This window comes from Rattus norvegicus, chromosome 18, assembly GCF_036323735.1.
Source record: "Rattus norvegicus strain BN/NHsdMcwi chromosome 18, GRCr8, whole genome shotgun sequence".
Classification (NCBI taxonomy): Eukaryota; Metazoa; Chordata; class Mammalia; order Rodentia; family Muridae; genus Rattus; species Rattus norvegicus.
In genome coordinates, this window is record NC_086036.1 from 3913100 (window position 1) to 3940681 (window position 27582).

The 27582-nt window shown below is 46.6% G+C and overlaps 1 protein-coding gene and 2 long non-coding RNA genes across 8 annotated transcripts in view; 1 reads left to right on the forward strand and 2 right to left on the reverse strand.

Annotated features, from left to right (window-relative positions):
• Positions 1-27582, forward strand: part of Lama3 (laminin subunit alpha 3) — a 235124-nt gene that overhangs the window by 115202 nt on the left and 92340 nt on the right. For 5 of the 6 annotated variants that reach the window (XR_005496046.2, NM_001393748.1, XM_039096924.2 and 2 more), the window contains 8 exons: positions 1665-1773; positions 3299-3396; positions 5113-5257; positions 15133-15259; positions 15338-15477; positions 16984-17099; positions 18278-18489; positions 19319-19523. Coding sequence is in view for 4 of the 6 variants with exons in the window: in NM_001393748.1 (NP_001380677.1) it covers positions 1665-1773; positions 3299-3396; positions 5113-5257; positions 15133-15259; positions 15338-15477; positions 16984-17099; positions 18278-18489; positions 19319-19523 (1152 nt within the window). In the remaining 2 variants the exon portion in view is untranslated. Of the gene's footprint in view, positions 1-1664; positions 1774-3298; positions 3397-5112; positions 5258-15132; positions 15260-15337; positions 15478-16983; positions 17100-18277; positions 18490-19318; positions 19524-24771; positions 27152-27582 lie in introns of those variants that run through there. The other variant, XM_039096927.2, reaches the window with a different exon arrangement.
• LOC134482906 (uncharacterized) lies at positions 6896-15145 on the reverse strand. The gene is made up of 3 exons (XR_010059621.1): positions 14059-15145; positions 13089-13240; positions 6896-8713 (listed from the first exon to the last, which is right to left on the reverse strand). It is a non-coding gene; the product is annotated as an uncharacterized LOC134482906 (long non-coding RNA).
• On the reverse strand, positions 19522-24754 carry LOC120098332 (uncharacterized). Its single transcript, XR_005496512.2, has 3 exons — positions 22960-24754; positions 21470-21586; positions 19522-20051 (listed from the first exon to the last, which is right to left on the reverse strand). It is a non-coding gene; the product is annotated as an uncharacterized LOC120098332 (long non-coding RNA).

Consider the following 27582-nt stretch of genomic DNA (forward strand, 5'->3'; position numbering starts at 1 on the left):
ATCATATATCAAGAGCATATATGCACTTACGGGCATACAGTGGTTCTAGGGTAGTTCCTCAGAACCGTTTGTCACCATCTGAAAACGCAAATTTCGCCTACAGTTGGTATCAGTATCACTGTAAAGTGTACCCCCCAATGGGTAGGCCCTCGTGTGCTGGAGTCCTGGGTGTGTCAGCCACAGGCTTCCTTCAACCCATATCCATCCTATCTCAGCTTCCAGCTCAAATTTTAGACCCCTTGTACCTTTCAGATGACAGTCTGAAAGATGTCACATGTCACAGTCTGAAAGACGTCAGGGTCACATGTGCCATCCAGCCTGGCACGGCAGAAGGATGACCAAACCAAAGAGAGAAAGGACCCTTGCAGGATGCCATGCAGGTTTTATGGTGAGCACTGAGGGACATTGCGCAATGTTCTAGTGCCGTTAGCACATGATAGCAAGTAAGCACGTTCAGCAAGCCCGTCATTAGAATTCTAGGATAGCATCGCATTAGACTACCACTACCACTACCACTTAGCCACTCCCAGGAAAGTCCCGTTGTACAGTTTTACTTGGCCAAGGTATTTCCTTTTTTTATGCTTCAGTCATCAACAGGGGTCAAGTGAAAGCGAACTGACTACAAGGGTGGGAATCGAAACTCCAGGAATTATTTCTCCCATAGAGGCCTAGTTTGAATGAAAGGCCTGCTCAGCACTGCGCTGTCTCCTGCTGAGGGTTCAACGACCCCCTGCGTGTCTCAAGTGATTTCTAACCACTTTTTTAGAAAGACAAGGTCTCAGCAAAAGAGTGACAGGAGCGCCACTTTTCAGAATATTGAGGTGATAAACCAACCCTTTTCTCTGTAGTGACATGATCCTTAATGGATAAATCAATGGCTATCTGTTTCTTAGAATTTTTAAAGGATGATGATAAAACTAAATGCAAGCAAATCCCAGGATGACGCTTGGGTCAGCCGGACTGCTTCAACTGCATCTCCGTGCCCAGTCAAGTCTCTGTATATGACCCGATCTGGGCCTGACTCTTTGCAGATTTAATCTCCTTTTAGTCATTACCCAAATACCCTTGACTAAATTATGTCATGTGTTCATTGTTACGTCATATCGTCTTCACCTGCTCCTGCTCCTTTTATATGTGTCCAGAGGAAATGGCCCTACGCATGCTTCCAAAAAAGCATGTTTAACCACCAGAGCCAGATTCTATGTTGCAAAACTGTGACGTTTTAAGAATGGTTTCGAATTTGTCTCTCACCTGATGGAGTGGAAGGTGGGGACCAGAGGTAGAAGTGGGAAGGGACTAAGGAAGAAACCAAACTCATACTCAGACTTGCAGAAAGTCTGGCTTGCCCGTTTGTTAGTAAAGCCAGCTGTGCCCACTGATGGGTGTGGGAAGGTTGTTGGTGGCAATTTGAATGACAAATGGTTCAACAAATAAATTCCGAGAGAGCGAGGCTCCACTCTAGCCACCTTCAAAAGATCACAGTGGTGAATGCCTTCCAAAATGAATTTGGGGGATCCTTCAAACCATAGTAGACTGCACCCCCTTGACCTCTCATGCAGGAAAACTGACTCTGGTTCGCCCACTTATCAAGAAGGAAAGCAGAACGGCGGCCAGTGGCAAGGAGATGCCGATGTCAGGCTAAGAAAACTCTGTTCTGTTTGCAGCATTCTGTGCAGGAGTGTGGTGATTGACAGCCTGAGTCGTACAGCTGTGTATGAGCTGTTGGCAGATGCAGACGTTCAGCTCAAGGTGCACGCGGCCCGTTTCCTTCTGGTATGCCTTCACCCAGCCCACTGAACTTGCAAAGCCTTCTTCTGTAAATTCAACTTCTTATCCTGAGCCTTCTTCATGTCACCTCACAAAGTTCAGCCATCAAATACGAAGGCATCACACACACACACACACACACACACACACACACACACACACACACACACACAAAACAAAACAAAAAAAACAAAAAACAAACCCACTTTCTTTAACTTTCACTTATCACTATAGTAAATGAAGTACCTTTTATCATATTTTCTACTTTAGTTTTATTATGTCTGGGCACAGAAATGACACTATTTTTCACTTAATTTCTGTCCGTTTTACCATCCTATATGGTTTCTTGGAATGCTTGGTCAGGTGTTTAAACTTTATAACTGGTTATGTAATAGTACCCTATGTTTCAGCATGGGTTTATTCAGCTCATTAGGTATATATCCTTAAGATTTAAATGCCAACTATGACAGATAAATGACATTCATGCCTACCCATGTGATGGCGGAGCTTGACTACTGAGCGCAGTGAGATCTGCCTAGGAAAGGACTGTGAAGATTTACGTAACTATCTCAGGGGACCGAAGATTACCTAAGTGTGACGCAGCCTCCCGTTACTGCTGGCAGTGAGCATGCATCAGACTCTGGGGAATGCCAGGGGGACTGTGCTTTAAATATTTGTGCCTAACCTAGCAGGAGTAAGTAAGTAAAAGCTTCACAATTTAAGGAGTAGTTTGAAATAAAACTTTAAAAAATGATTACTGTGATAGAATGGTTTTCCTTCACAAATCTAACCTCTTCACTTCTGGAAATTATGCTGGGATTCAGTTTAAGTGTGGGTTTGCCCTTTCAACAACAGCCCAAGGTCACTGAATGTCAGGCTGACTAGAATGGGGGCTCCATGGGGGTAGGACAGTGTCCATCTCTGCCCTAGAGATGCCTGGAGTCTCAGTGATGGTTCATACATTTTTGTTGTCGTTACTACTGAGCCACTAAGCTGATAACTTGACTCTGAATGCAGTAAGAGGCACTTTAATGGCTGAGCTTCTTAAGTGACCCCAAAACTAGCCGCAGGGACAAATCCTTCAGCGTTGGTGTGGGCCAAAGTCTGAGACATCTTTTACTAAGAAGGGTGCTTCTCCAGACAACGCCAGGTCTTTGAACTGCATGCTCCCTGGCTTCTCTGTTCCTCCTGAAGCATTTCAGATATCAACCTTGAACAACAGTGGCCCCAAGTCACAGAGAAAAGAAGGCACCAAAGCCCACTGAACAGATTTGATCTTGAACATTGCTCTGACTCTGCTCTGTATCTGTGAAAACATTTCAACCATGATGTAGTCAGTGACCCTGTGCAGTAAGAAAAGGGATTTGCTGCCTGTGGAGGTTTACATGCTTGCCATCCTGCAATTTCACTTCTTTAGCGTAATAGAAATTTTCTGGGTGAGTTCTTCACTTAGTAACTGCTTTTTAAGAGTGTGCAGGAGCCATTAGTTTTACCAGTCATGGTTGTGTGTTTTTACTTATTTTCTTGACAGCATCACATCTGCGTCATACCCGCTGAAGAATTCTCAACTGAATATTTGAGACCTCAAGTCCACTGCATTGCCAGCTATGGGCAGAGTGCCAATCCAAGGTGAAGCTCTCTCTCTCCTTCCTTTGCCAGCACTCTGAACAATACTGCCATGTATGTAAGGCTGAAACTTTATGCCGGCTGGGAATCCCTTCTCTGAAGTGTTAGGGACCTTGACTGTTTTGAGTTTGAGATCATTTGTAAATACATAGTAAGATGTCTTGGAGGACAGACCCAAATCTGAACATAAAATGGGTTATGTATCACATACAGCTTTTTTTCACATCACCAATAGGTAAGTTTATATCTGGCATGCTTCTGCTTGGATTATGATCAATCACATGCGGTCACCGTGGGATTTTCTACTTGGTGCTGGGGTTCCACAGTCCTCACCCCACTACGGCTTCAGATTTTGGAGCATGTGCAGTTTGGGATTTGGGGTGTTCCACATCTGCTCAACTGCAGTGTAAGGCAAGACACTAGTGTTTAATGTGGGTTATTAAAAATAGGAGAGCCACAAGCTGGAGAGTTGGCTCAGCAGTGAAGAGAGCTGGCTGTGTAACCATGGCAACCAGAGCTGTATATCCGTATAACGAGCTGAGCTGAGCATCCTGCACACACCTGCAAGCTAAGCCCTGAGGTGGGCATCGACAGCACTGCCAGGGCTTGTGGGCTTCCAGCCAGGCCAAGAAGGTGTGAGCCCCACGGTCAGGGAGAGACCCTGCCTCCAACACAGACAAGATGGAGGTGACACTTCATGTCCTCTTCTAGCTTCTGCTCATACATACATGCATTTACACCTTCATGTGCATGCATACATGGACTCATACGCACAGATACATATGCAAGTATGTTTTTCGAAATTTTAAGAAAAAGAAGAGATGATCCAGCTAAGTCACTCTCCTCAGCTGTCAGTTTCTCATACTTCCGTAATATATGTCATGGCACAGACACAGACACAGACACAGCCAGGGACCGGGACATGGCTATGCTTTGTCCTTGGGCGGGGCAGGTCTGCCAAGTTCTGTCCTCAGTACTCACCTTGTTCCGATCCTTTAATCTCTGTGTCTAGTCTCTTCTTTTGAAAAACCACAAAAATAATGACCCATCTTGGAGCTGTGATATCAGCACTGGCTAATTAGGGCTTATGTGGAGCTCTTAGGGGTGTTGTGTTGCTGTAGTTCAAAAGATAATTAAAAGATTTATTCATGAAACCTTGTGCATATGGTTAGGGCTGTGGAGCCCAGCACACTGCATGATTGGAACTGTGGAGCCCAGCACACTGCATGGTTAGGGCTGTGGAACTGAGCACACTGTGCACATTTGGGACTGTAGAACCCAGTACACTGCATGATTGGAACTGTGGAGCCCAGCACATTGCATGCTTGGGGCTATGGAACCCAGCACACTGCCATTTAAGCTGTGAAACTAGGACACTCACACACATTTGCTTCCCGTCCCTCACATCAGCATTTGTACACAGAGAGGATGGTGTTTTTACATTGATCTCGTTTATTAACTAATTTTTATCTGGGGAAGGAAGTGTGAAGGTTTTTTCTGTTTAACCACCTGAGTAGAGCATGTGCCTAGCATGAGCTTGGCCAGCAGGCTGCGCTAACACTGTTGTATGGAGCTCTCTAGGCTCCACGCTTCCTTGATTCCTTTGACTCTTGGTGCATGGTCAACGTCTGTTCCTTTGCCCATGGATATTATGCAGGGGTTTGTTTTTGTTGTGGGAATACAACCGTATTTTAAAGTGTTCTGTTTTTTTTTTTTTAGTGCTTCCTGTGTCTCTGTGACCCATGAAACTCCTCCAACAGCCCTAATTTTGGATGCTACGAGTGGGGGCCATTTCTCTCCCCTGCCTCATGAGCCTTCCTCTCCTGCAGATGTTACTAATGGAGTTACTCTGAAGGCACCACAGGTAGGAACACCCCCCAGTGTGAGACTGTGATATCCCCACCAAGCAGCACCCATATCCTGGGTGCTGGGACTTGTTTGGGATGCTCATTTTCAGGTCCTGCCCCGAACCTCCTTTATCCTGGGCTCTGGAGTGGGACCAGTCATCTGTGTTTTTACCCACTTCCCCCCTGCCCCCAAATTTGGGAACTTCCACTCTCAGCTGTGGATCACTGAGCAATGTAGAAGCCTGGTTAGTTCAGACTGTGACTACTCTCCCTCCCCATCTCCTTCCACATGGCCACCCTGCAAGTTTTCATAGCCCTGAGGAAATGCTGGCTTTTGTTTGAAGGCCAGACTTGGGGAAAAGGGATTTCTTGGGACCAGGCCTTCACATACGCGGTCTGGGAGCTGAGGGCTGAGGGTAACTGAGGAAAGCTGAAGTGAAGTCCTGGCTTTGTCGTCATATTAAAAAGTTGGTTTTGTAAGTTGCAGTTCTCGATCAAAAGATGGATAGATTTTTTTTTAAACCTTCAAGACCAAAGCTTTTTTTTTTTTTTTTAAAGCATTGCTAATTGTCCTGTTGTCTGAGTTCCATCCCTGGGCTGTGGTAAAAGGAGGGAACAGGCCTCCACATGCATTCCATGGTACTCATGGCCCTCACCCTAGTACACAAATAAAGTGTGACAAAATTGTCTGAAAGATGATGGACTCCCCAGTTGCTCCGTGCTATGCTTTCTGTGGTTTTTGAGTTAAAAGAGAGGGCGTAGTCTTCAGGAGACAGAGTGTGGCTCTGGGCTCTATTGTGCTGAGGGAGACAGAGAGGAAGAGGGGTGCAGCCCAGAAAGAGGCTCCTTTCCCCATCTGCTGGAGCTTGTGTGGCTTGAACTTTCCTCTGACACCAAGGGTGAGTTTCTTTACCAGCTTGCTGAGGTGTGAGGCAAACAGGGCAGTAACTGCTATAAACCATAAAGATTCACAGACTCCCGAGAAGCAAGCAACCGCAGAGGAGTTCTATTAGGACAGCCACGACCTCATAGCTTGAGATGGGGCAGCAGGCCTGCAGGCCAGAGGAAGGGCTTCCTCAGGAGAGATGGCCATGATGGATAGTATACCTGGGGGTCCCGAGGGAAGAGGACAGGCCCTTCAGTTAACAGCATGCTGGGAGAGTTACAACACACCATAGGGCCTTAAAGGGAATAAAACAATCTTTGGTTCCTAGAGCCAGGGGAAGCAGTCTTGTTCTTAGAGTCTTTGGCACGTAAGTCCTGCTGCATGGGACCTGGCTGCACACGAGCAGTCAGGAAGGCCCTGAGGAGAGTCTGGCTGTAACTCAGGGCAGCAGGGGACGGGGCAGCTTGGCCTGCAGCTGTACTGTGGAGGACCTCTGCTATTTAAGAACTGCAAGGTCTGAGCTGCCTTCAGCTCTCTGCAGGGACACAGACCGATCTGGGGCAGGGAGTGCAGGAAGGTTTGTCATGTGACTGAAAGCTTCCTCAGGGACAGAAGCAGACTCCTTTATACTGACTTTATACGTGACTGAGAGGCACGGCTGGCAGCATGCTTGGATAGGCCTTTGGCAAACATCTTGTGCATTTCTGTACCCAGGCATTTAACTGCTGTGTCATGTGTTTGAGTTTGACAAATACACCAGTGTTCCAACACGATTAACCAAACCTACTTCTTTAACTCTTAATAGATGTGTGATCCATGCCTCAGTTTCTCCATTTTGCAGGGGAACATTTGTTCTGCATCTGTCTTTGGCATGATTACAAATTAAATTATGGGTGTTCCTCTTCCCAACCCTCCCCCCATTGCCGCTCTCCCCCCAACAATCACGTTCACTGGGGGTTCAGTCTTAGCAGGACCCAGGGCTACCCCTTCCACTGGTGATCTTACTAGGATATTCATTGCTACCTATGAGGTCAGAGTCCAGGGTCAGTCCATGTATAGTCTTTAGGTAGTGGCTTAGTCCCTGGAAGCTCTGGTTGCTTGGCATTGTTGTTCATAATGGGTCTCGAGCCCCTTCGAGCTCTTCCAGTTCTTTCTCTGATTCCTTCAACGGGGGTCCTATTCTCAGTTCAGTGGTTTGCTGCTGGCATTCGCCTCTGTATTTGCTGTATTCTGGCTGTGTCTCTCAGGAGAGATCTACATCCGGCTCCTGTCGGCCTGTACTTCTTTGCTTCATCCATCTTGTCTAATTGGATGGCTGTATATGCATGGGCCACATGTGGGGCAGGCTCTGAATGGGTGTTCCTTCTGTCTCTAGTGGCTGGCATTTTAAACACAGGGCTTGTTTTAGTTTTTTAACTTGTTTGTATTGTTGCTATAGCAGGATACCAGAAGCTGGGTAATTTATAAAGAGAAGATGCTTACTTAGGTCATGGTTCTGGAGGCCAGAGAGTACAAGATCAGGTAGCCATCTCTGGCAAGGACCTCTTTGCATAGCTTACCAATACTGAGGGTGCCACATGGTGGGAGCTTGCGCTGCAGTTCCAATTGGTCACTTGTTCCGAAGAAGAGAGGCAAAGATGGCTGGTGCTCCTTAATAGCCCACTCTCTAATGACTGACCCCACCCCGGGAGGGAAGAACTCACTGTTGCAAAGTGATGTTCATGAAGGCTCTGGCCCATAATATAACTGATTCTGTTAAGTTCTGCCCCCAAGACCAGGAGACTTAGTGAGGGAGGAGGAAAGGCTGCTTCTGAGTGAGAGACAGAGAGGGGCAAAGAATGAGAGACAAGGAGCTAGAGAGACAGTCAGAGCACGAGAGTGAGAGACAGAGAGACAGAGAGACCTAGAGACCTAGAGACAGAGAGTGAGCCATGGTGGCAGGGACATTTTAAAGGGTGTGCATGGCACATTTAGCAGCTGGAGATGACATGGCCCCTGGTGCTGAGTCACTGAAGGCAGGCTGGGGTAAAGCTACAATGCAGTCCAAGTCCAAGAGCAGGTTGCGTCACTTTCTGCCGAGGCTCTTCTGGTCTGTCTGGAGCTAGGGACACGCAGGCACGGCTGGAACAGTTTGGAATGCTGGTCAACCTGGGGTTAGCCACTTTGAAGCTGTCTAGGATGCAGATTTTGAGGGAACAAAAAGAGTTGGCAGGTCGGTGGAACAAATATATATTGGGGCTGAAGAGAAAGTTAAGGAGTTTAGGGGGGAATTTATTCTTAGATGTACATTTGAAACTTTTAGGCCCATGGTCCTCATAGTTGAGGGAGGGGTGTCCCAAGTCCAGGGAAAGGGGTGATGGTCATGAGGAGATCCCACCCTCAGGAATAAACAGAATATAATTATCTGGAGTCCATTTGACCCATCGAGAGGTAGATTCAAGTTGATTCACTGAAGCTTACTAGGGTTTTTTAAGTTTACAAAAGGAGATGTTTTAGATATGTTGGCATCACCACTGTTTGTGATCTGTGCTGAAGTCCACACTGTAGAAAAGGCAGCAGACTCATTCCTTTGGGTCATAGTAGAAGCCTGGGGACCCAAAACGATTTTAGGTTAAAAGCATGAACACTCTTACCTCTATCCAGAAGACTGTGTGTACATAGATAAGACAGATGACATTGGCACCATGAGAAGCACTTTTAAGTCTATATTTAGAAGGCAACCAAAGGGAATTTAAAATCTTGATCGTGTGACTAGGCAGTGCTTAACACAGCTAGGTTAATAGCTTATCAAAATGCCACTGGTTAATATTACAACTCTGAATTTTTGAAGCCTTAGTGTAACAACAACATAGAGAGGGAAGGAAATCTGGAACATTTTTCACTTTTTTCTACCATAAGTCACTTTTTTATGCCTTTTAGCCACCTTAAAACATCTTCTTAGACCCTAAAACTTTTTCTTAGATCCCCACAACTTAAGCTTTTACATCTTCAGATCTTACATAAACTTTATACCCTTTTTCTATCCAATTACTTTCCATGAGACATAGGGTGATCACTGAGAGCAGCTGCTGTGAAGTGAGTTCCTGTAAATGAAGAAATGGTAAAATGTGTCACTGAAATCTGTTCTGTAGGATTACCTCTTTTCAGAGTCTGGTGGCAAGGTAAACTGTGTCTAGACCTAGGAACCTGTGTCTAGACCTAGGAACCCGTGTCTAGACCTAGAAAACTGTGTCTAGGCCTAGGAACCCGTGTCTAGACCTAGGAACCCGTGTCTAGACCTAGGAACCCGTGTCTAGACCTAGGAACCTGTGTCTAGACCTAGGAACCCGTGTCTAGACCTAGGAACCCGTGTCTAGACCTAGGAACCCGTGTCTAGACCTAGGAACCTCTGTGTCTAGACCTAGGAAACTGTGTCTAGACCTAGGAACCTGTGTCTAGACCTAGGAACCCGTGTCTAGACCTAGAAAACTGTGTCTAGGCCTAGGAACCCGTGTCTAGACCTAGGAACCCGTGTCTAGACCTAGGAACCCGTGTCTAGACCTAGGAACCTGTGTCTAGACCTAGGAACCCGTGTCTAGACCTAGGAACCTGTGTCTAGACCTAGGAACCTGTGTCTAGACCTAGGAAACTGTGTCTAGACCTAGGAAACTGTGTCTAGACCTAGGAACCCGTGTCTAGACCTAGGAACCCGTGTCTAGACCTAGGAACCCGTGTCTAGACCTAGGAACCCGTGTCTAGACCTAGGAACCCGTGTCTAGACCTAGGAACCTCTGTGTCTAGACCTAGGAAACTGTGTCTAGACCTAGGAACCTGTGTCTAGACCTAGGAAACTGTGTCTAGACCTAGGAACCTGTGTCTAGACCTAGGAAACTGTGAATAGACCTAGGAAACTGTGAATAGACCTAGGAAACTGTGAATAGACCTAGGAAACTGTGAATAGATCTAGGAAACTGTGAATAGACCTAGAAAGCAGTGTCTACCTCTAGGAAAGAAAGTGAAGCCCGAAGCCTGACTCTTATACAGGAAGAGGACTGCAGAGGCAGCTGAAACCTTGGTTGCTGCTGTTACACTGACAAATCTGTCACTAGCCTAGTCATCAACCTCATCAGAGACCTGAGAAGGATGAACTTCACCAGGGTAAACAGGAAGTGAAGACTAAGCAGCTTCCAAATTGATTAAACCAACAGAGACTTACAGGCTGCCAGGACAGTCACCCCAGGTTCCTCTGTGGTCGTTGGGGCAGAGGTCCCAGGCAGCACGAGTCTTCAGCTGCCAGAACCCAGAGGATCTGACAGACTTTCTTGTAGAGGAGGAGTTTGGTGGGACTGTCCCAGTGTCCTGCTTGTTCACAGTTTGGGCAGGGTCCTGGTGGCAGGCAAGGGGAAGGGCAGTTTTCTACCCCAGGACTGGCTTTGCCACATTTAAAGCAAGCTCCAGGTAGAGTTCTTCTGAGCCCATCATCTTCTCCAGAGGAGATCGGGGGTGCTGCTTGGCACTTCTGTCACAGGGAGACTTTTTTATTATATATTACATGCTCTATTTAGCAGGCCTCTGAAAAGTTTTGAGGACCATCTATCTATTAAGTATACATAAACAGACAACTTAGCTTGTTTTTAGTTACTTGTTTTAGGCTTAACTTTGAAAATATGTATGAGGCTAGATCAAGCTTATTCCTGTAATAAATTTTGTTAGTCTTGGCTTGACTACGAGTGCACTTCTGAATGCATTAAGGACTTGATCGTTTACAAGGTGGCTGATCACTAATTGCATGTCTTAGTTATCTTTAACAATATACAGTATATTTTTCTAAGACCAGGACTTTGCATCACATCCCCTTTAGGTTTAGTTTTGTATCAAAGCTTTTCTAATATCAAAATAAAGCTTTCAATCATAGATGCAGTCCATAGAGAGACTGGCAAGTTTACCTGTCATTTTATGGTGCACCATTACAAAATATTGACAGGTTTTGCGTGGCTTACTCATCCCAATGGCTAAAGCTTGAAGTGAGCAAAGACAAGGGGCTAGAGACATATTACTATGACCTGAGTCACCTTGGAGTTCATGAATCTTGACTATCAAGTATACCTTACTTATTATCAAACATATATTGCTACTTATCTTAATTCTCTAGTATCTTAGTGTTGAAACAGTTAGCAAAGACATAAGTGTTAGGTGTAAATCGCTAAGTCAGCTTTCCGTAACCTGAATAGATCTTTATAGCCTTAAAACGTCATCACCATATAGAAAACATTGTAAATCAGAGTTGAATTACATATATAGTATGCTGTAGCAAATATAACCTTATATTTTTATCAGCACACAAAAGTGCATACCAATCCAAAATATTTGTAGATTCCTTAGTCTAAAAGGTGAGACAAAGACAAACAGCTCATTAGGACTAAGGAGCTTCACAAGTGTTACTTTATACCATGAAGTCATCTGAAGAGGGTGGCTAAGTCACAAGGACATACTCTTTAACCTCCGTATACAGGGCTCCCAGCCACGTGGCTGCTTACATCCTGATGAGGTTGTTCACCAAGGTAGAGAAAAGCCATACAGCTGCTATTTAAAAACATGCTTTCCTAGTAGATCTATCTATCTATCTATCTATCTATCTATCTATCTATCTATCTATCTATCTATCTATCTATCTATCATCTATTATCTATCTATCATCTATCTATCTATTATCTATCTATCTATCTATCTATCTATCAATCTATCATCTACCTACCTAGTGGATCTATCTACCTAATATTTCTATCTATAAAGATTTTTTAATGAATGAGAGTTGAATTCAAGTTAATATACATATACATACACATCCTAAACAAGAGTTGTACCCATATATAGATTGCTAATTATAAGCCTTCTGTTAAGTTTAAAGACAACATTTGTTACAGACTATACATTTTAAACCATACCCAATGAATTTACACGTCCTGACATAGAGTTTATAGCATAATCTCAAGAGATTTTTTTTTCTGAGAGCAGACCACAGAGAAATTGTAAAAAAACAAATGGTTTTTAAGAGTGGAAAGTAGAACCTAAGAGGTAAGAGACTTTGGTCCTTTGGTGGCAAAAGTTGTTAAATCTGAGAGAACTCGGAAATCAAGTGTCCCAAGTTTTTGCCATTGATCTTTCCTGTGGCTGAGCTGTAAAAATTACACACACATGAACACACACACACACACATACACACACACACACACACACACACACACACACACACACACACATATGAATCCTTGGAGGGAGGGAGGAAGGGAGAGAGAGAGAGAAAGAGAGAGAGAGAGAGAGAGAGAGAGAGAGAGAGAGAGAGAATGGATGCCATGTGGGTGCATTCCAATTAGCTTGGAAAGAGGGCTGAAAGCTGAAGCTACAGGAGCCAGGACAGTGCAGGGGAAGGGGAGAAGGGGGAGCCAGCAAGTGTCTTTAATAGGGAGAACCATGTGTATAGAAGGCCTGAGATGTGAGAGAGTTGTCCACATGGTAGAAGCCCCAAGAGTGTAGAAGCTGACTCAAGGAGCGAGAGACACAGCATAGAGCAAGGAGAGGAACTGCTAAAAGACAAAGATGGACAGGCAGGAACCCCACCTGGGTAGGGTTCCAAGAAGCTGCTGGACTTTAGCAGGCAGCTCCTAGGAGGAGGCAAGGAAGGGATTCACAAAGTATGGACCCAGGAGGGCACAAAGGGAGACAGAGTGGGTAGCATGGAACAGGAGGAAACGTGGAAGAAAGAAAGAGTTCCAAACTGTGACTCCTGAGGGACACAAGAGAGGGGAGAGAGCAGGTGAAAAGGAAGAAGTCCCAGTGGGTGCTGGAGGCCAGAGGCTCAGCAGGGTGCATAGCAGAGCCTAGAGAAACACATCAGGTGCACAGCAGGCCAGAGGGAAGCAGCAGCAGAAGAATTAAACGCTAGAATTTGGAATTAAATTCACAAAGAAACCATCTGTACATACCTTAGGAGAGTTAGACCAGCAGCTTGGTTTGCGGTAGACACTGCAGGGGCGAACAGGTATGCGCTGGTGTGTGCATGCTGCAGCTGGCCTGCTCCTTTGCTGCTGCCTCCTCTCTCCCCATGTCTTACTGCAGCTCCTGTATTGCAACAAACCTACAGATCCATCAACCTTAACTTAAAAGACGGGATTTTTACACAGTGTGGGGGTGGGGGTGGAGGAACAGAAAAAACAAAAGTAAAAGCAAACCAGAAATAAAAACGAAAAAAACAGAAACAGAAACAAAAACAAGGCTTGGTGTGGGGTTAAAGAAATAGTGAATGGGGAATTTTTTCCTGTAGGAGTCCCTAATAGCGTTGGGATCCAGGCTGCTGGGCTACCATGTTTACTGACTGAAGTGTTATTGAGGCCATCCTTAACTGCAAAGGCAGCTAAGTTTAGAGGCCCTCAAGTCAGGTGCTGAGTAGAGCAGTTAGAGACTCTGTAAGAGGCATCCTGAAGAGGAGCTAGAAGGCACAGATGACACAATTTCAATGGGTGAAGAACAGGGGGAGGTTTAAGGCCTGAAGTCCAAGTCATTCCCAGGACTCAGGGAATTACAGAGGAAAGCAAAGGCATTCAATGGGTAATCACCTCAGCGAATAGGGCCAGGGCTAAAAGCCCAAGGAATAATGACCCCTGGTATCAGGACTTTCAAATGAAGTCAAAAGGCAGAAGCTGAGCTTAAAAAAAGAACCACAAAGCCTCATCCAAGAAAATGGTCAGAGGTGGGAGTCATCTGAGAGGGACAGGTATAGCCTTAAAGACCATGGCTGGGGTCAGAGGTGGGGGTCATCTGAGAGGGACAGGTATAGCCTTAAAGACCATGGCTGGGGTACCTCTGCCTCCAAGAATACCAGAGGGGTGGCAAACACTCAAAGGCCACTTCCTCAAATCCAAGGAAACATCTGTGCCAACCAAAGGGAAAACTTACCAAGTTCCATTGCTGGGTAGGGTGTGCAACAATAGGTGAGCCAGGAAGTGCGTCCGTTTCAGGTGGGCTGGAGCATGTGATAGCTCCCAGTGTGGTTCTCCTTAGAGTCCAAGACTCGCCGAAGGAGGACTCCAGACTCAGACAAAGACAAAGAACATTTATTTATTCTGCAGAAGATACCAGCATGCAGGGGTCAGCCACTCATCAAAATGGCAAACAACTAAGGAGCTCACAGGCCCCCTTTATGCAGGGCTAGGGGAATTTTCTGGAAGGATTAGGTAACCACTTATATGATTATTGGTAGGGGGCAAAGCGGTGGCATTAGTGCAACTTTGATGGGTTACTAAGTTAGTTTGTCTCTATTTGGTGAGGACTTGAAGAATTTCGGAAGCCACCTCAGTTCTGGCCTTGTTGTCTCCTCCAACCAGCTGTCCCAGAGCTGTCTCAGCTCTAGACTTGTCATTCTTTTCAGTCCAGTGTCAGGACCGTTATTGAATATTGTTCATGGCTGCCCTGAAGAACCTTGTTCATTTTCCTGGCAAACAGAAAGTATTCATTTCCAAGGTTTTTGGACCTCTCATCCAGACCCCCAAGTAGAGAGTGTGTAGGTACCAAGACATCCTACCAAGTCACAGGCAATGTTGGGGTTTATGTAGCATAGTACCTTGGTGGCTCAGGGCAAAACTATGCTGCAAAGAACATACCATGCAACAGATCTCATGCAAGAGATTGATTGGGCAGTGGGAAAGACTACTTCTGTGAAAGAGAGAGAGACAGAGAGAGAGGGAGGCAGAGAAACTGAGAGAGACAGAGAGACAGATAGAGACACAGAGAGACGCAGGGAGAATGAGAGAGATGGACAGAGAGACTAGGAGACAGCGCTGTGACCCTGGGAATCTTTTGAAGGGTATGAGGCATGTCACATTTGATGGTGGCGATGATATGGCTAATGGCGCTGAGGTGCTGAAGGCAGGATGGGACCAACTTTAGCAACATCTCATGTCCTAATTATTCAATGCTTTTCAGTTTAAGAGTTTTTTTTCTCCTCTCACCCCGCCCCTTTTTCCTCATTAGAATCAAGTAACCCTGAGAGGACTCATACCACACCTGGGCCGACACGTCTTTGTCGTCCATTTTTATCAAGCCGAGCACCCGGGGTTTCCCACTGAGGTGGTTGTGGATGGAGGAAGACGGTGGTCAGGTGAGCATCCATGCGCAGGCTCCAGGATGTGTGCCTTATCATCCCAGCAGTCGCCTGACAGTGCCTCTCCCTCCCCAGGTTCCTTCCGTGCCTCCTTTTGTCCCCACTTACTTGGCTGCCAGGACCAAGTGATCTCTGAGGGCCAGGTGGAGTTTGACATCTCAGAAGCAGATGTAGCTGTGACTGTGAAGATTCCAGATGGAAAGTCCTTGACATTGGTACATTCAACTTAGCCTTCAGTTTGCTCCTTGGTCAGCCATTGCGAGTTAGGCTCCTGGCAATACTTTCTCCAAGGAATTAACTTTACTTATGGAAAAGTTGATTTGCGAGAAAGTAAGTGTGTGCGCTTTACAAACCCATAAAGATGAAACTGTAGGACAGTCTAAGCCAGGAGGATAGGAACAATAATGTAAACACACACCCATCCCCCTCCCCCGCTTATTCCTTGCCCCTACTAATCCCTCTCTGAAGCTTTTACTGTCCTCACTGCTTCCTCTCACTTTCTCCTGTGTCCCATTAGTGATTTTCCTTTTTTTAAAAATTTTTTAAAAATATTTTATTTATTATATATAAGTACACTATAGCTGTCTTCAGACACACCAGAAGAGGGCATCAGATTTCATTACAGATGTTTGTGAGCCACCATGTGGTTGCTGGGATTTGAACTCAGGACCTCGGGAAGAGCAGTTGGTGCTCTTAACCACTGAGCCATCTCTCCAGCCCCATTAGTGATTTTCCTTAACCCAGTGTTGTTTTGAGCTGTGCCCCAGGTTCCACTCTGAGACCCCTGTGTCATTTATCCATGGAACTATCCATGCCCAGTTCTCTGATCTGTGGGAACAGTAGCCATGTTCCTGAATTCACCCTGGATCTTGCCTGAAGTCCAGGCAGCATCTGACCACCAGGAGCCCCCTCATACTCTGTCTGACCTGCTTCCGGGGCCTCTCATGCTGTTCGTTTTATTGAACCTGCTTCACTATGGTCCAGGTGCCTTGCTGTTTTCCCTGCCTCTCCCTGGTCCATCCACCTCATTCTGGTTTATGTGCCAGGTAATGTATAGAAGGAAGGGTTTATTTGGGCTTCTGGTTTCCACAGGATAAGTACCCATCCTGGAGAGAGGCACAGTGACAGGCAGCAGGCATGGTGGCTGGAGCCAAAAGCTTATATTGTGAACCATAATCAGGAAACAGGAAATGGAGTAGGGGAGTGTGCACATAAGCTGGTTTCTCAAAGCCAACCTCCAGTGATACAAATTCTCCCACAAGGTCACACCTCCTCATCTTTCCTAAATAGTGCTACACATGTTCAAATACACGAGCTATACAGGTCATTCTCATTAAACCCGGCTGGGTCTGCAACTTCTATTTGCTTACATTTAAAAATACAAAGCAATGATCTCTGAAGAATGAGAGAGACCCAGCCACCCCTAACAGGCCCTGGTCAAGATGCCTTGAACCAACTGCTGCTTGACACTGCGATTCCTTATCCTAGGAGCAGGTGCTCCAAGAGCCAACTGTGTTCCGTGTTTCCTAGCGACATGATGCTAGTTCAGCCTTTACCCCGCTCCTTTAGCCTGCCTTGGGTTTGCTGCTGCACTTCCTGCATAAGTCCCATCTTGCTGGCATTCGAATAAACAGGAAAGGATGTGGTTCTCTCCTCCTTCACTGGCTAGTCACAGGCATGCCTGCGGTAAATCTAAATACAGGTGGATGGCTTTGTTTTAGGTCCGGGTTCTGGTGGTACCTGCAGAGGATTACGACTACCACATACTTCACAGAACATCAGTGGACAAGTCCTCCGAGTTCATCAGCAGTTGTGGAGGGGACAGTTTTTATATTGAGTAAGTGTCATTTTGAGGGAGGGCTCTGCTCTGGCTCTGGCTCTGGCTCCGGCTCCGGCTCCGGCTCCGGCTCCGGCTCCGGCTCCGGCTCCGGCTCCGGCTCCGGCTCCGGCTCCGGCTCTGGCTCCGGCTCCGGCTCCGGCTCCGGCTCCGGCTCCGGCTCTCGCTCTGGCTCCGGCTCTGGCTCTGGCTCTGGCATGCATGGGGTGTGCTTGCATTCCCAGCCAGAGCGAGGTCTGGAGAGAGACCGGCCTGGAGTCTGCCCTCTTCTCACCAGCTAGGAAAGTAACAGTGAGTCTAGGATCTCAGGAAGGTGATGTGTTTCCTCTGTACCCTCCACTCTATAAGAAACCTTGCCATGTGCCGTCTGGACAGGGAGACGGCACTCAACCCTGAATACAGTAGAGGCCTGTGCTTGACTTGGGATTAGGGACCAGTCAGGAGACTCTCTTGCCCTTCGCTCTTCGATGCTGTATATCCTCAAAGATGCCACACCAGGTGTCTTCCACTGACAGGGACAGAGCCCAGACCTCCACTCACCTCTGTACGGGGGGCTGTGCCTTCTGGGTCCTGTCTTCTCTCATCCCTGAGTGCTAAGAGCAGGCTCGCCCCACACAAGCTCTGCTGTGGAACCCGGGGTCTGAGATGCTTCTACAAGGAGCCAGGAGCTCCAGAGGCCCTGAAGACAGACCGACTCATCTTGAACAGTGGCAGCAAAAGCAAAGGCCCCAGAGTCAACCCACTGTGTTCTTGTCCATACCTTACTCCTCATCCTCGGGAATATCGCCCGATAGCTACGGTGCCTCAGCTGCCTTATCTGTGAAGTGGACTATGACCCAGTTAGTTGGGTGGTCATGAGGTTGAGGTGTAGTGGGAGCTCCCACCTTGTCCTCACTGTCTTTCCACAAGCTGTGACTCATGCACCACACAGTCCATCCCATAGCTCTTCCACCACCGAAGCTCCTATTGGTTATTCCCGTGATGTCCTCTCCTGGAGCAGATGTTGGGGGAAGGGTGGCTGTTGCTAGCCGAATCAACAATGGGGTCGTTTTACACTTCCTCCAAAGCTCAGTAATCAGTGTCACCCCAAAAGATGCAGCCAGGTGGAACTGGTAGGACAGGGAAGCTGGGGGTGGACGCACTCCAGGTAATCACCATGAGTTATTTTGTTCCCACAGTCCCCAGGCAGCCTCTGGATTCTGTAAGAATTCTGCAAGGTCCTTGGTAGCCTTTTACCACAATGGTGCTGTACCCTGTGAGTGCCACCCTGCCGGGGCTGCCGTCCACCACTGTAGTCCTGAGGGTGGGCAGTGCCCCTGCCGGCCCAACGTCATCGGAAGGCAGTGCACACGCTGTGCAACAGGCTACTATGGATTCCCACACTGCAAGCGTAAGTGAGCACCGCCAAGCTTCTGAAGACCCTTCTGGTGCTCATGCATGGCATGGCTTCTCAAATGCCACTGTTTGGACACTCCCCCGGGGGCTTATGGCAAGGTCCTGACTCAAGAGACCTAGCCTGGGCCTGAAACTCCGTCTTTCTAATAAACTTGCAGGTTATCTCATGCCACATGTCTACAGACTATACTGTGAGCAGTGAGGCTCTAGGCTGTGAATGTAAACATGAACAGGAGGGTATATAGGTAGCCTGTGAGCAGCTCCTTCCTGGCAGAAGCACTTTCAGGCTTTGTGGCCCAATGAAACCTCACTTTAGATAGGACATTCAAGGCCTCCCAGACCTATTACTCACTAACTTAAAAACCCTTGCATTTTTACTTAAGAACTACCTAATGGCCTGGGTCTGCCCATGCAGTAAGTGGCAGTGAGAGGCATAGGTGTGCAGATCACAAGGGGACCAGTCTTTGGATAAACAGAAACAGTCTCACTACAGCAGACGTGCTGACCCTGGACCTGAGTGCTCTGGGTGGCTGGGGAGTTGCTTCACGATGTTTTGAACTTGACGCCTTCTAGAGCCTTCTGATGAACAGGAGGCCCATGATAGAGTAGGGGGGCAGCTGCTGGTCAGTTCATGGAGTATATAACCTGCAGCCAGTTACTTCAGCTGCCTGTCAGTTGCTATGACTGGTTCAGATCACCATGGGCAATTATGTCCACACAGAAGGGAAGGAAAAACATTTCCCTAGGACTACTTGGGGACTTAGGGAAATCCCCATGGTTTGTGCAATCCAACGCTCATCCAGTGTCTCTTTATCCCTTGGCAGCTTGTAATTGTGGCAGACGCCTTTGCGAGGAGGTGACAGGGAAGTGTCTCTGCCCACCCAACACAGTCAGGCCCCAGTGTGAGGTCTGCGAGATGAATTCCTTCAACTTCCACCCTGTGGCTGGCTGTGAAGTCTGCAACTGCTCCAGGAAGGGCACCGTTGAGGCAGCCGTCTCTGAGTGTGACAGGGACAGCGGGCAGTGCAGGTGAGCTATGACGCACGAGTGTGTCAGGTCCTGTCACGGGATGCCCGGGTGCCATCTGCACACAGTAGGCCTTGCCATTCTTCTCTTCCCACCTGTGCACTGTGCTGGCATCAGGGCACAGCTTCCCGGCAAGGAGAGGTTTTGGTGGGCAGGTTGGTTGGTCCACGCTGACTCAGGGCAGTAGGCAGAAGCAGCCCTACCCATATATTCCATCATGTCGTCATAGGAGGCTTGTGCTGTATGCGTGTGCCATGCCTCACCCTCTTCATGGTTGGCTTCGATTGTTTCTCGATGTCGAATTGTCTGGAAACGGACTTACAATGTAATCTAGACAATCCCTCTTGACTCCCTTCCCAGGTGATTGATTCTAGACTATGTCAAGTTGATAAAAGTTAACCACCACAGGCCTCCAAAGCAGGATTTGTTGGGAGTAGGGAATCAGGCGGGGTTGGCCGTCTTCAGGAACCACTATGGTCCAGTGCACAGTAGCCAAGAATGGTGTCTGCATCAGTCATTTGTTAAAATGCCCTGCAAATGTAAGTTAAATGCGTTCTCAGTTTGGGGACACAGTTCATTATGCCAGGGAGAGCAGGGTGGATGGGTCCTGAAGTGGCTGATCCTGCATAACTGCAGTGAGATGTGCAGCGACTGACAGTCTCCTTTCTGCTTTCTACTCAGCACTTGAGGGCAGCAGGGGGCTCACACCTCATTTAACTAGATAGCCTACACCCCACATGCCTAGGTCTCCTGAGTGACCCCAGGTCCTGTCAATTTGACAATCAACCACCAAAAGGACAAAGTTCTCCAGGAATGTTGCTGGAGGGTTTGGTCGAGTCAGCTAGGCTCCCAGTAGAGAGCAAAGACCGGTGTCACCTGTTCCCAGGTGGCAAATTTATCTCATCAGAGCTGGGAAGTAGCCACAGAGGAAAGGACTAGGATTCAGACCCCAAGAAAAGGCTGGGGAGAATTCAGTTGGGGTTTTATAGCAGGAAAATGAATGCACCCAGTGTGTAGGCCAGTCGGGCTTATGTAAGAGAGGGCAAGATCAGCAAGGAAACTGAGTCAGCCTGGACGTCTGTGATAGATGGATAGACTAAAAACACGGGTACATACACATACTAGATTTCATTCAGCCATGAAGGAAAATGAGATTATAGCATTTGCAGGTACATGGACGGAGCTGGAAAATACAATATTGCATGAGGTGACCCAAGCTCAGACAGACAAACTGCACACTTCCTCTCATGTGTGAATCCTAGCTTGTGATGTTTATATGAGACGGACAGACAGACAGACAGACAGACAGACAGGGTGTGGGGGTGCATGAGATGGGAAGCAAGGCGCTGGGAGAGAGGAGTGGGGAGGACAGCAGATTCCATGAGTGGCAGTGGAAATCGATTCCTGCAGAGGGAGGGCACAAGCCGGCAGGGATTAGTGAGCGGGATAGGACTGGTGTGGGGGAGCTTCCAAAGTAATTATGTATGGAAATGCCATAAGAATCCCTCTGTGACTTTATACATTAACTACTAATTTAACCAAAAATGTACCATCCGGCCCTCTCATCCTCACACACACATCATGTGTGGCTGGGGGTCTGGGCTGGGACAGGCCTCAGCGGCCCCAGCTTGAGGGCAGATATATTACCATCCTATGGCTGCTCTGACCGATTCTTCCTCAGTTGTACTGACAGAGATCTGAGTCCAAGAGGAAGCTCTGAGGAAGAACCTTCTCTCCTGGGGCTGCCAGCACTCCTCCTGTCTCTGTCCCATCACCGGTGCCATTTCCCTCTTATGTCTCCCTCTATAAGGCTCTCGCCTCTCTGTGATCATCCCTTCTTTATTTAGTATAAGGACAGCAAGCAGGCAGGCTTTGTATCCAGAAAACTCTAGGATCTCTCCATCTTAACTACAAAGAATTATTTCAGATAACAGAACACCTGCATGCACCTTTGGTGGCCATGGTTCAGCTCTCTCTTACAGCAATGGTTCACTTTCCAAGAAAGAGTCCTTCACTGTGCCTTCAGCCGCTGCCTGGAGCCTGCCAGCTCCTTTGGGTGGGGAGACCTTGTAAGGAAGTTGAGAGGAAAACAAGTCATGAACCATCCCAAGACTTTAAAACCACAACCGTGAGTCCCGGCTGAGTCAGCTAGTCAGTCAATAATCAGGCATGGGCCTCTTCAGGATGTCTGGGCTTAATCATAGGAAGCTTAGGAACTGACAATCAGTGTTCAGACAGGGAGAAAAGCCAGAGTACTCACTCAAAACCTAACCGTTGGTCATAAGAGCCTTGGAGTTTCCCAGTACTGCTGACACGGTGTGGGGAGAGGAATTTGAAAAACTTAAAACCAGTTAAAGCAGCATAGATGATAGATGGGTGCACCACAATATTTTAGGAAAATATCCTGAGAAATGTTAACAACCCACTCTCAGCCAGTGATCACTTAACTGACTAGGAATTTCTGAACGTAGAAGCAAGGATTGCATACTTATGTGGCAGGCACTCTACCCACCGTGCCGCCTCCCCCTCTTGTGAATAATTTCTGTATAAAACCTGGCATCAGGGAGGACTATGTTTAGCACTACCCAAAGCTCAAGCAAGAGGACGAGTTGGTGATTCCTGGGGTTTGCAGCCAAAGGGGAGAATACATCCCCAGCAATGCAAGGCTCGCTGGGAGCCCTACAAGCAGCCACAAACTACAGGGTTTAAAAGTTGGCATTTCACACTGCATTTGCTGCTGACAGACTATAACGCTTGCCTTTTCCACCAAGTCAAGCATTACAGATACTAATCTATTTTAAAATGAGTTATTAAATAATTGTAACCATTTGTAGTGGGATAATTTTTATCCCAGTACAAATAGTGTTATCATTTTAGTGAATTTAGGAATAACTTATTGGAAGCCCAAAACTGAATTTCCAACCTATTTTTATCATAGAGTCTATCACAGATAGTGAAGATATTAGTATATTATACCTAGAAGACATAAAACAGGCTTCTCTGCCTCCCTGAGTCCCAGTTCCCAATGCATAAAATAAAATTTGGCAAAATCATCTTTGACTTTCCTTCTAAATTTATACTTATGTTGTTGTTCAATCCTTGATTGTATCAAGGCAATATTGTATCAACTCTAGGCTGATATTTTGGGCAACTATGATAGACTGAAATTCTGACACTGTGCTGTTTGGACACAGTTCTGTTTTTGTTTGTTTTTTTGTAGCAGTATAAAGTAGCAGATGTATAGATTTAATGAAACACAATAGGAAGAGAAATAAGTTTTTACCTGCTTTAAATAATGGAAAATGAATACTATTTGGCTCTCGAAAGGCTCCAAAGGGTTAAAATATTCTCACAAATACGTCTGTCAATCTGTGGAAGATACAGGCAGTGGGGGTCCTGCTTTTAGAGACTGCTGTGTTGGGGATCACCTTCAGGCTACCTTAAGATGGATGATGGAGATGTCCCTCCAGCACAGATGATGTCCCTCCACCATGATGTCCAGTGAAGCCAGATGTCCCATGTGCTTTTCAGTCTTTCTCAGAGAAGCCTGTTAGAATGGTGTCCATCTCAGCTGCTCCTCATAACGACCAGCCATGGAAGATGCAAGGATAAAATCCCAGGAGAGACTCGGCATTCTTGACACGAAAGGGCTTCCAGACGTGGCTAGCAACATAAGTCCCTTGATGACTAATAGAATAATAGGGGTATCAGGCAATGTTGTCACCAGGGAAGGTGGGGATCAGAGTTCTTGCACGCTCCTTCTGTTGTCCTTTATGCCCTGTGGCATCTTTTTCTCATCTCTGCAATGATCGTCTCAGGCTGTTTCCCCATCCCCTGTCCTCAGTGAGGAGCAGCGCAGTCTGAGTTTACAGCAGGGTGTGTCCTGCTTCTGCCCCTCACTGGGTGACCTTAGACAGACTGCTCCTCCTCTCTGGCCTTCATTCTTCTGTAAAATAGAGCCCTCTAACCCACAGAGCATCCATGTATATGAGTGTATGTGTGTATAAATATATATGTACACATACATATTTGTATATATTACATTTAATTGTATATATTTATACCTGCATATGTACATATACACACAATTATATATCATGTGTAAACACCCTTAAGACAATGCCTGACATGCTGACATGCACTCAACACCCAGTGACTACAGTGTCGTTGGTATTGATTAGGGCCATGGTTGTCTGCTCTCTCTTTCTGTGCTCCGTTTCCCTGAGACCCATCCCTTCTCCTGCTCTTTCTTACCTCCGCTCCGGTACATATGCCCCTTCTGATCCTCACTGGCTGTCCTTCCATCCTCACACAAATTAACCCACCTCGGTTCTCTGACTGGCTTTCTCAGGACCAAGCCCCTCAAATTCCTAGGGCTCCTGTATTCTCCCATATATAATGAAAATATTTTAAGGGTTTCCTATTTGACTTGTTTGTGTATATGCATATGTCTGTGTTTGTGTCAGCATGAGTGTATGTACATACGTGTGTGCAGGTGTGCTCAGAGGCTAAAAGAGAGTGTTGGATCCCTTGGAGCTAGAGTTACAGTATTTGTGAACCACCTGACATGGGTGTTGGGAACAGAGCCCCAATAATTATGACTTAACAGTAAATGCTCATAACTACTGAGCCATCTCTACAATGAAATAATAATTTTAATGATATAATGAAAGCACCCTCTTAACTGATTTTAACTCCCAAACTCTAAGTTAGTGTGACCGCCATATCATTATTATACCTTCCAGGTTCTTTAAGCCTTCTTACCTCTTAGACTTAAAAATAATCTGTGTGACAATGGCGGCCTCTTTCTTGTCTTTAATATACCAAGATTTAAACTCGGTTTCCCTGTATCCTGTCACATGTCACCTTCTGTCAAGGGACAGACTCTCCCCCATCTGTCTGTCCTTCCTGCTGACTATGACCCTCATTAAGTCGTTGGGGCAGCCTTGGTGCTCTCTCTCCTGACGCTCTCCTCCTTCCGACTCGATTATTCACTCATCCAAGTAAGCGAGCAGCTAGCCAAGGAGTCTAGTCGGTACCATGACAACAGAGAAGAAAAGGGAAATGTTTTCTCTGAAGTCTGCTGATCATCTCTTAAACCGAGTTAGAGTCATCCCGACCTTACACATATTTCTGGGGAGACTCTGGATCCCTAATTTAATAGAAATATGCTAATTCACAGTTTTTCTTGGATTTTAACATCTGTTTCCTTCTGAATTCTGTCACTAATACATAATGCTGCTCATGAAACTCGAAACAGTGCTGATAAATTCAGGTTTCTGGTTCCTTTGTCTTTCAGAATCTTGAAGTTGTTGATCATACCTAACATTGTACATATTTATGCATACATTGTTATGCACATTGTGATGTGCCTATGCTGTATATAGTGGTTGTCATGGTATATACCATAAATACCACATTAAGCATGGTAAATTCAGATTTTTCTCTTTTTCTGGTTGCTTTGAGAAAAACATTGTTTTTTTCCCTTCTTATCTAACTCTAAATTTTACCTGTTGACTACCCTTCTCTCAGCCTTCCTCTCTGCCTTCTCAGCCTCCAGGAATCAGTGTTCTGTGTTCAACTTCTATGAGATCTATGATTCTAGATGCCATAGATGAGTAAGATCATGTCGTATCTGACCTGAATGTATGGTTTAATTCACCCGCCCAGTGCCCTCCTGTCCACTGTACTGTACAAATGACATGGCTGGGAGGTATTCCACCCCATGTATATGCCACAATTTCTTTATCCCTCATCCACTGATGGGCACACAGCTGGGTTCTGGCCCTTTGGCAGTTGTAAACAGGAGTGCAGTAGCAAGGGCATGACGCTGTCTCTATGGCACACCACCACCATTTCCTTCGAGGATGAGCCTACAGTGTGGTTTTTGGTGAATGCTTATACTGGTTTTCACTGTATACATATATGTCTCTGTTTTATTGTTTGGGCTTTGTGTAAGGTTCTGTCTTGGGTACAGTGACTCAGTCACATTTATGTTCTAATGGGGAAACCTAATTCATCGTGCCAGCTCATGGTGAGTACCACATTGTATATGGAATGCTTTGGTGATGTGATTCTCCACGCAGCATCAATTCCATCATACCACCCCTTCATCAAAACCTTCCTCAGTTTCCTAACCATGCAGAAGCAAGATCCAACCATGAAGGCTAGTCTTCCAGGTCAGTCTGGTCCACACTTACTGTAACTTCCCTCCCCGCCTCTCCTGCATTTCCACCTTCTCCGTAAGCTTTCCACAAACCCACTCCTCCAGCCATGAAGGGCCTCCATTCCTCTTCTGCTGCCTTCCAATCATACATGTCCTTCAAGGATTTTTGTGCTGCAAACTGAAAACTCACAAAGAGAATAAGACCCACAAGTTACAGAGATGGCCCCACCAGTTTTAAACACAAGCAAGCGTAATACTTAGTCATCCCATCTCTTACAATATTACTTAATTTCTTATATCTCCAGGTCTTCAGCAAAACTCTGCTGAAGACTGGCTTTATCACCCTTGTCTCCTCCATGTCCCCGGCCCCCAGTAGAAACCATCACTAATTCTCAGATGGGTGAACGAGTGACATGCTAGACTTGGGACTGTAGATGGATGCTGGCATTGGTGGGAACTGTGGTACTTAATAACAAAAGACAGCGTTCTCCCGGTGCATCTGATTGGGCTTCCTGTATCCCTAAGGCTGCTCTGCTGTTCTTCAGCTGGTAGCAATGAATGCAATCCTCCTGCCTCTGTAGTGCAGCTTGGGTTGCAAAGAGGCTCCTTGGAGAAATGTGCAAAGCCAAGCTGACTAGAGGTTGGATGCTTAGAAGATACTCAGCCAAACTCTGGAGTTCCTTTGTTCTTCCCGGTCGTCATGGCGTCACCCCAGACTTCCTTGGTTACTTGATCTTACAGAGGATTCAGAAGCTCAGTGGTGCAAACACTGTATTATTCTGGAACACAGAGTCTATGTTCTTCAAGTTCTGCTTAACTTGTCATCCCCATCTGGGGTGGGTGGGGACCAGGTCCTAGGCCACTGTTCCCTTTCTTATGTCTCCCTCCATTCTTGTGCATGTGCAGGGGACACAGAACTAGGTCTGGTGTGACAGACTTGGCTGCCCATCACCCCCTCTGAGTCATCAGCTCACTGGGGTCCCAAAGTCAACAGGCTGATAGAGGGAGGGAGTTGGGGGGTCTCTACTTCAGTTTCCCTTCTGTCTTGCCTGACCTAGCCCCTCCCATAGCTGTCCTGGCTGTGACCAACAAACCTAGACTATAACTATGGCAGTTCCATCACCGTGCCTTCTTCTTCTAGGTCCTACCATAGGATCTTGTGAGTGAACACGAATGAACCTGCAGAATCCAATATGGCTGAGCTTTGAATGCGAAATGTACCCTGTGGGCTCATGTGTTTGCACACTTGTTTGTGAAGGTTATGGAATCTGTAGAAGACTGGGCTTCACTGGAGGAAGTAGGCAGATGGAGAAAGGCCTTGAAGCTTTATAGCCCAGCCCCACGTCTCTTGAGGTTTCTGGCATCTTTTTTGACGTGATATCATGTCTTCTCACTGTAAACCCTTTCTCCCTTAAGTTGCTTTTTGTGGAGCTGTCTTACTGTAGCAACAGGGAAAGAAGCCATGGTGAGTACCAAGAGGACAGAATTCAATTCAACATACCTGACTGTGGTCTCTAGGAGCTGCAAGAGCCCACACAGGTGCACGTTTTATTGCATGATGTTTGGCTACAAGCTCGTTGGTTTCTTGTTCAGAAATACTCAACCATATCTAATCTGAGACTGAAGGCATTCACTGTATGAGTTGTTTGGCACCAGCATCAAGTTAATGTAGCCTTGGGCCAGAGCGCTGCATGTTTGCTGAAAGAAACATCCTGGACCTTAAGACAAGGTCTACTTCATAGCAACAGTGCTGCTCCTCTTCCTCACATAGTGACATGTGGATGTCAGCACCCCAGGCATAACCTCTCCCTTCTGTGGCTGTCAGCAGCCACCTCAGCCCCACTGTGTCTGTGTGATTGGTTCCCAGCGGTGTCTGTTCTAGCACAGTGAAGGTGG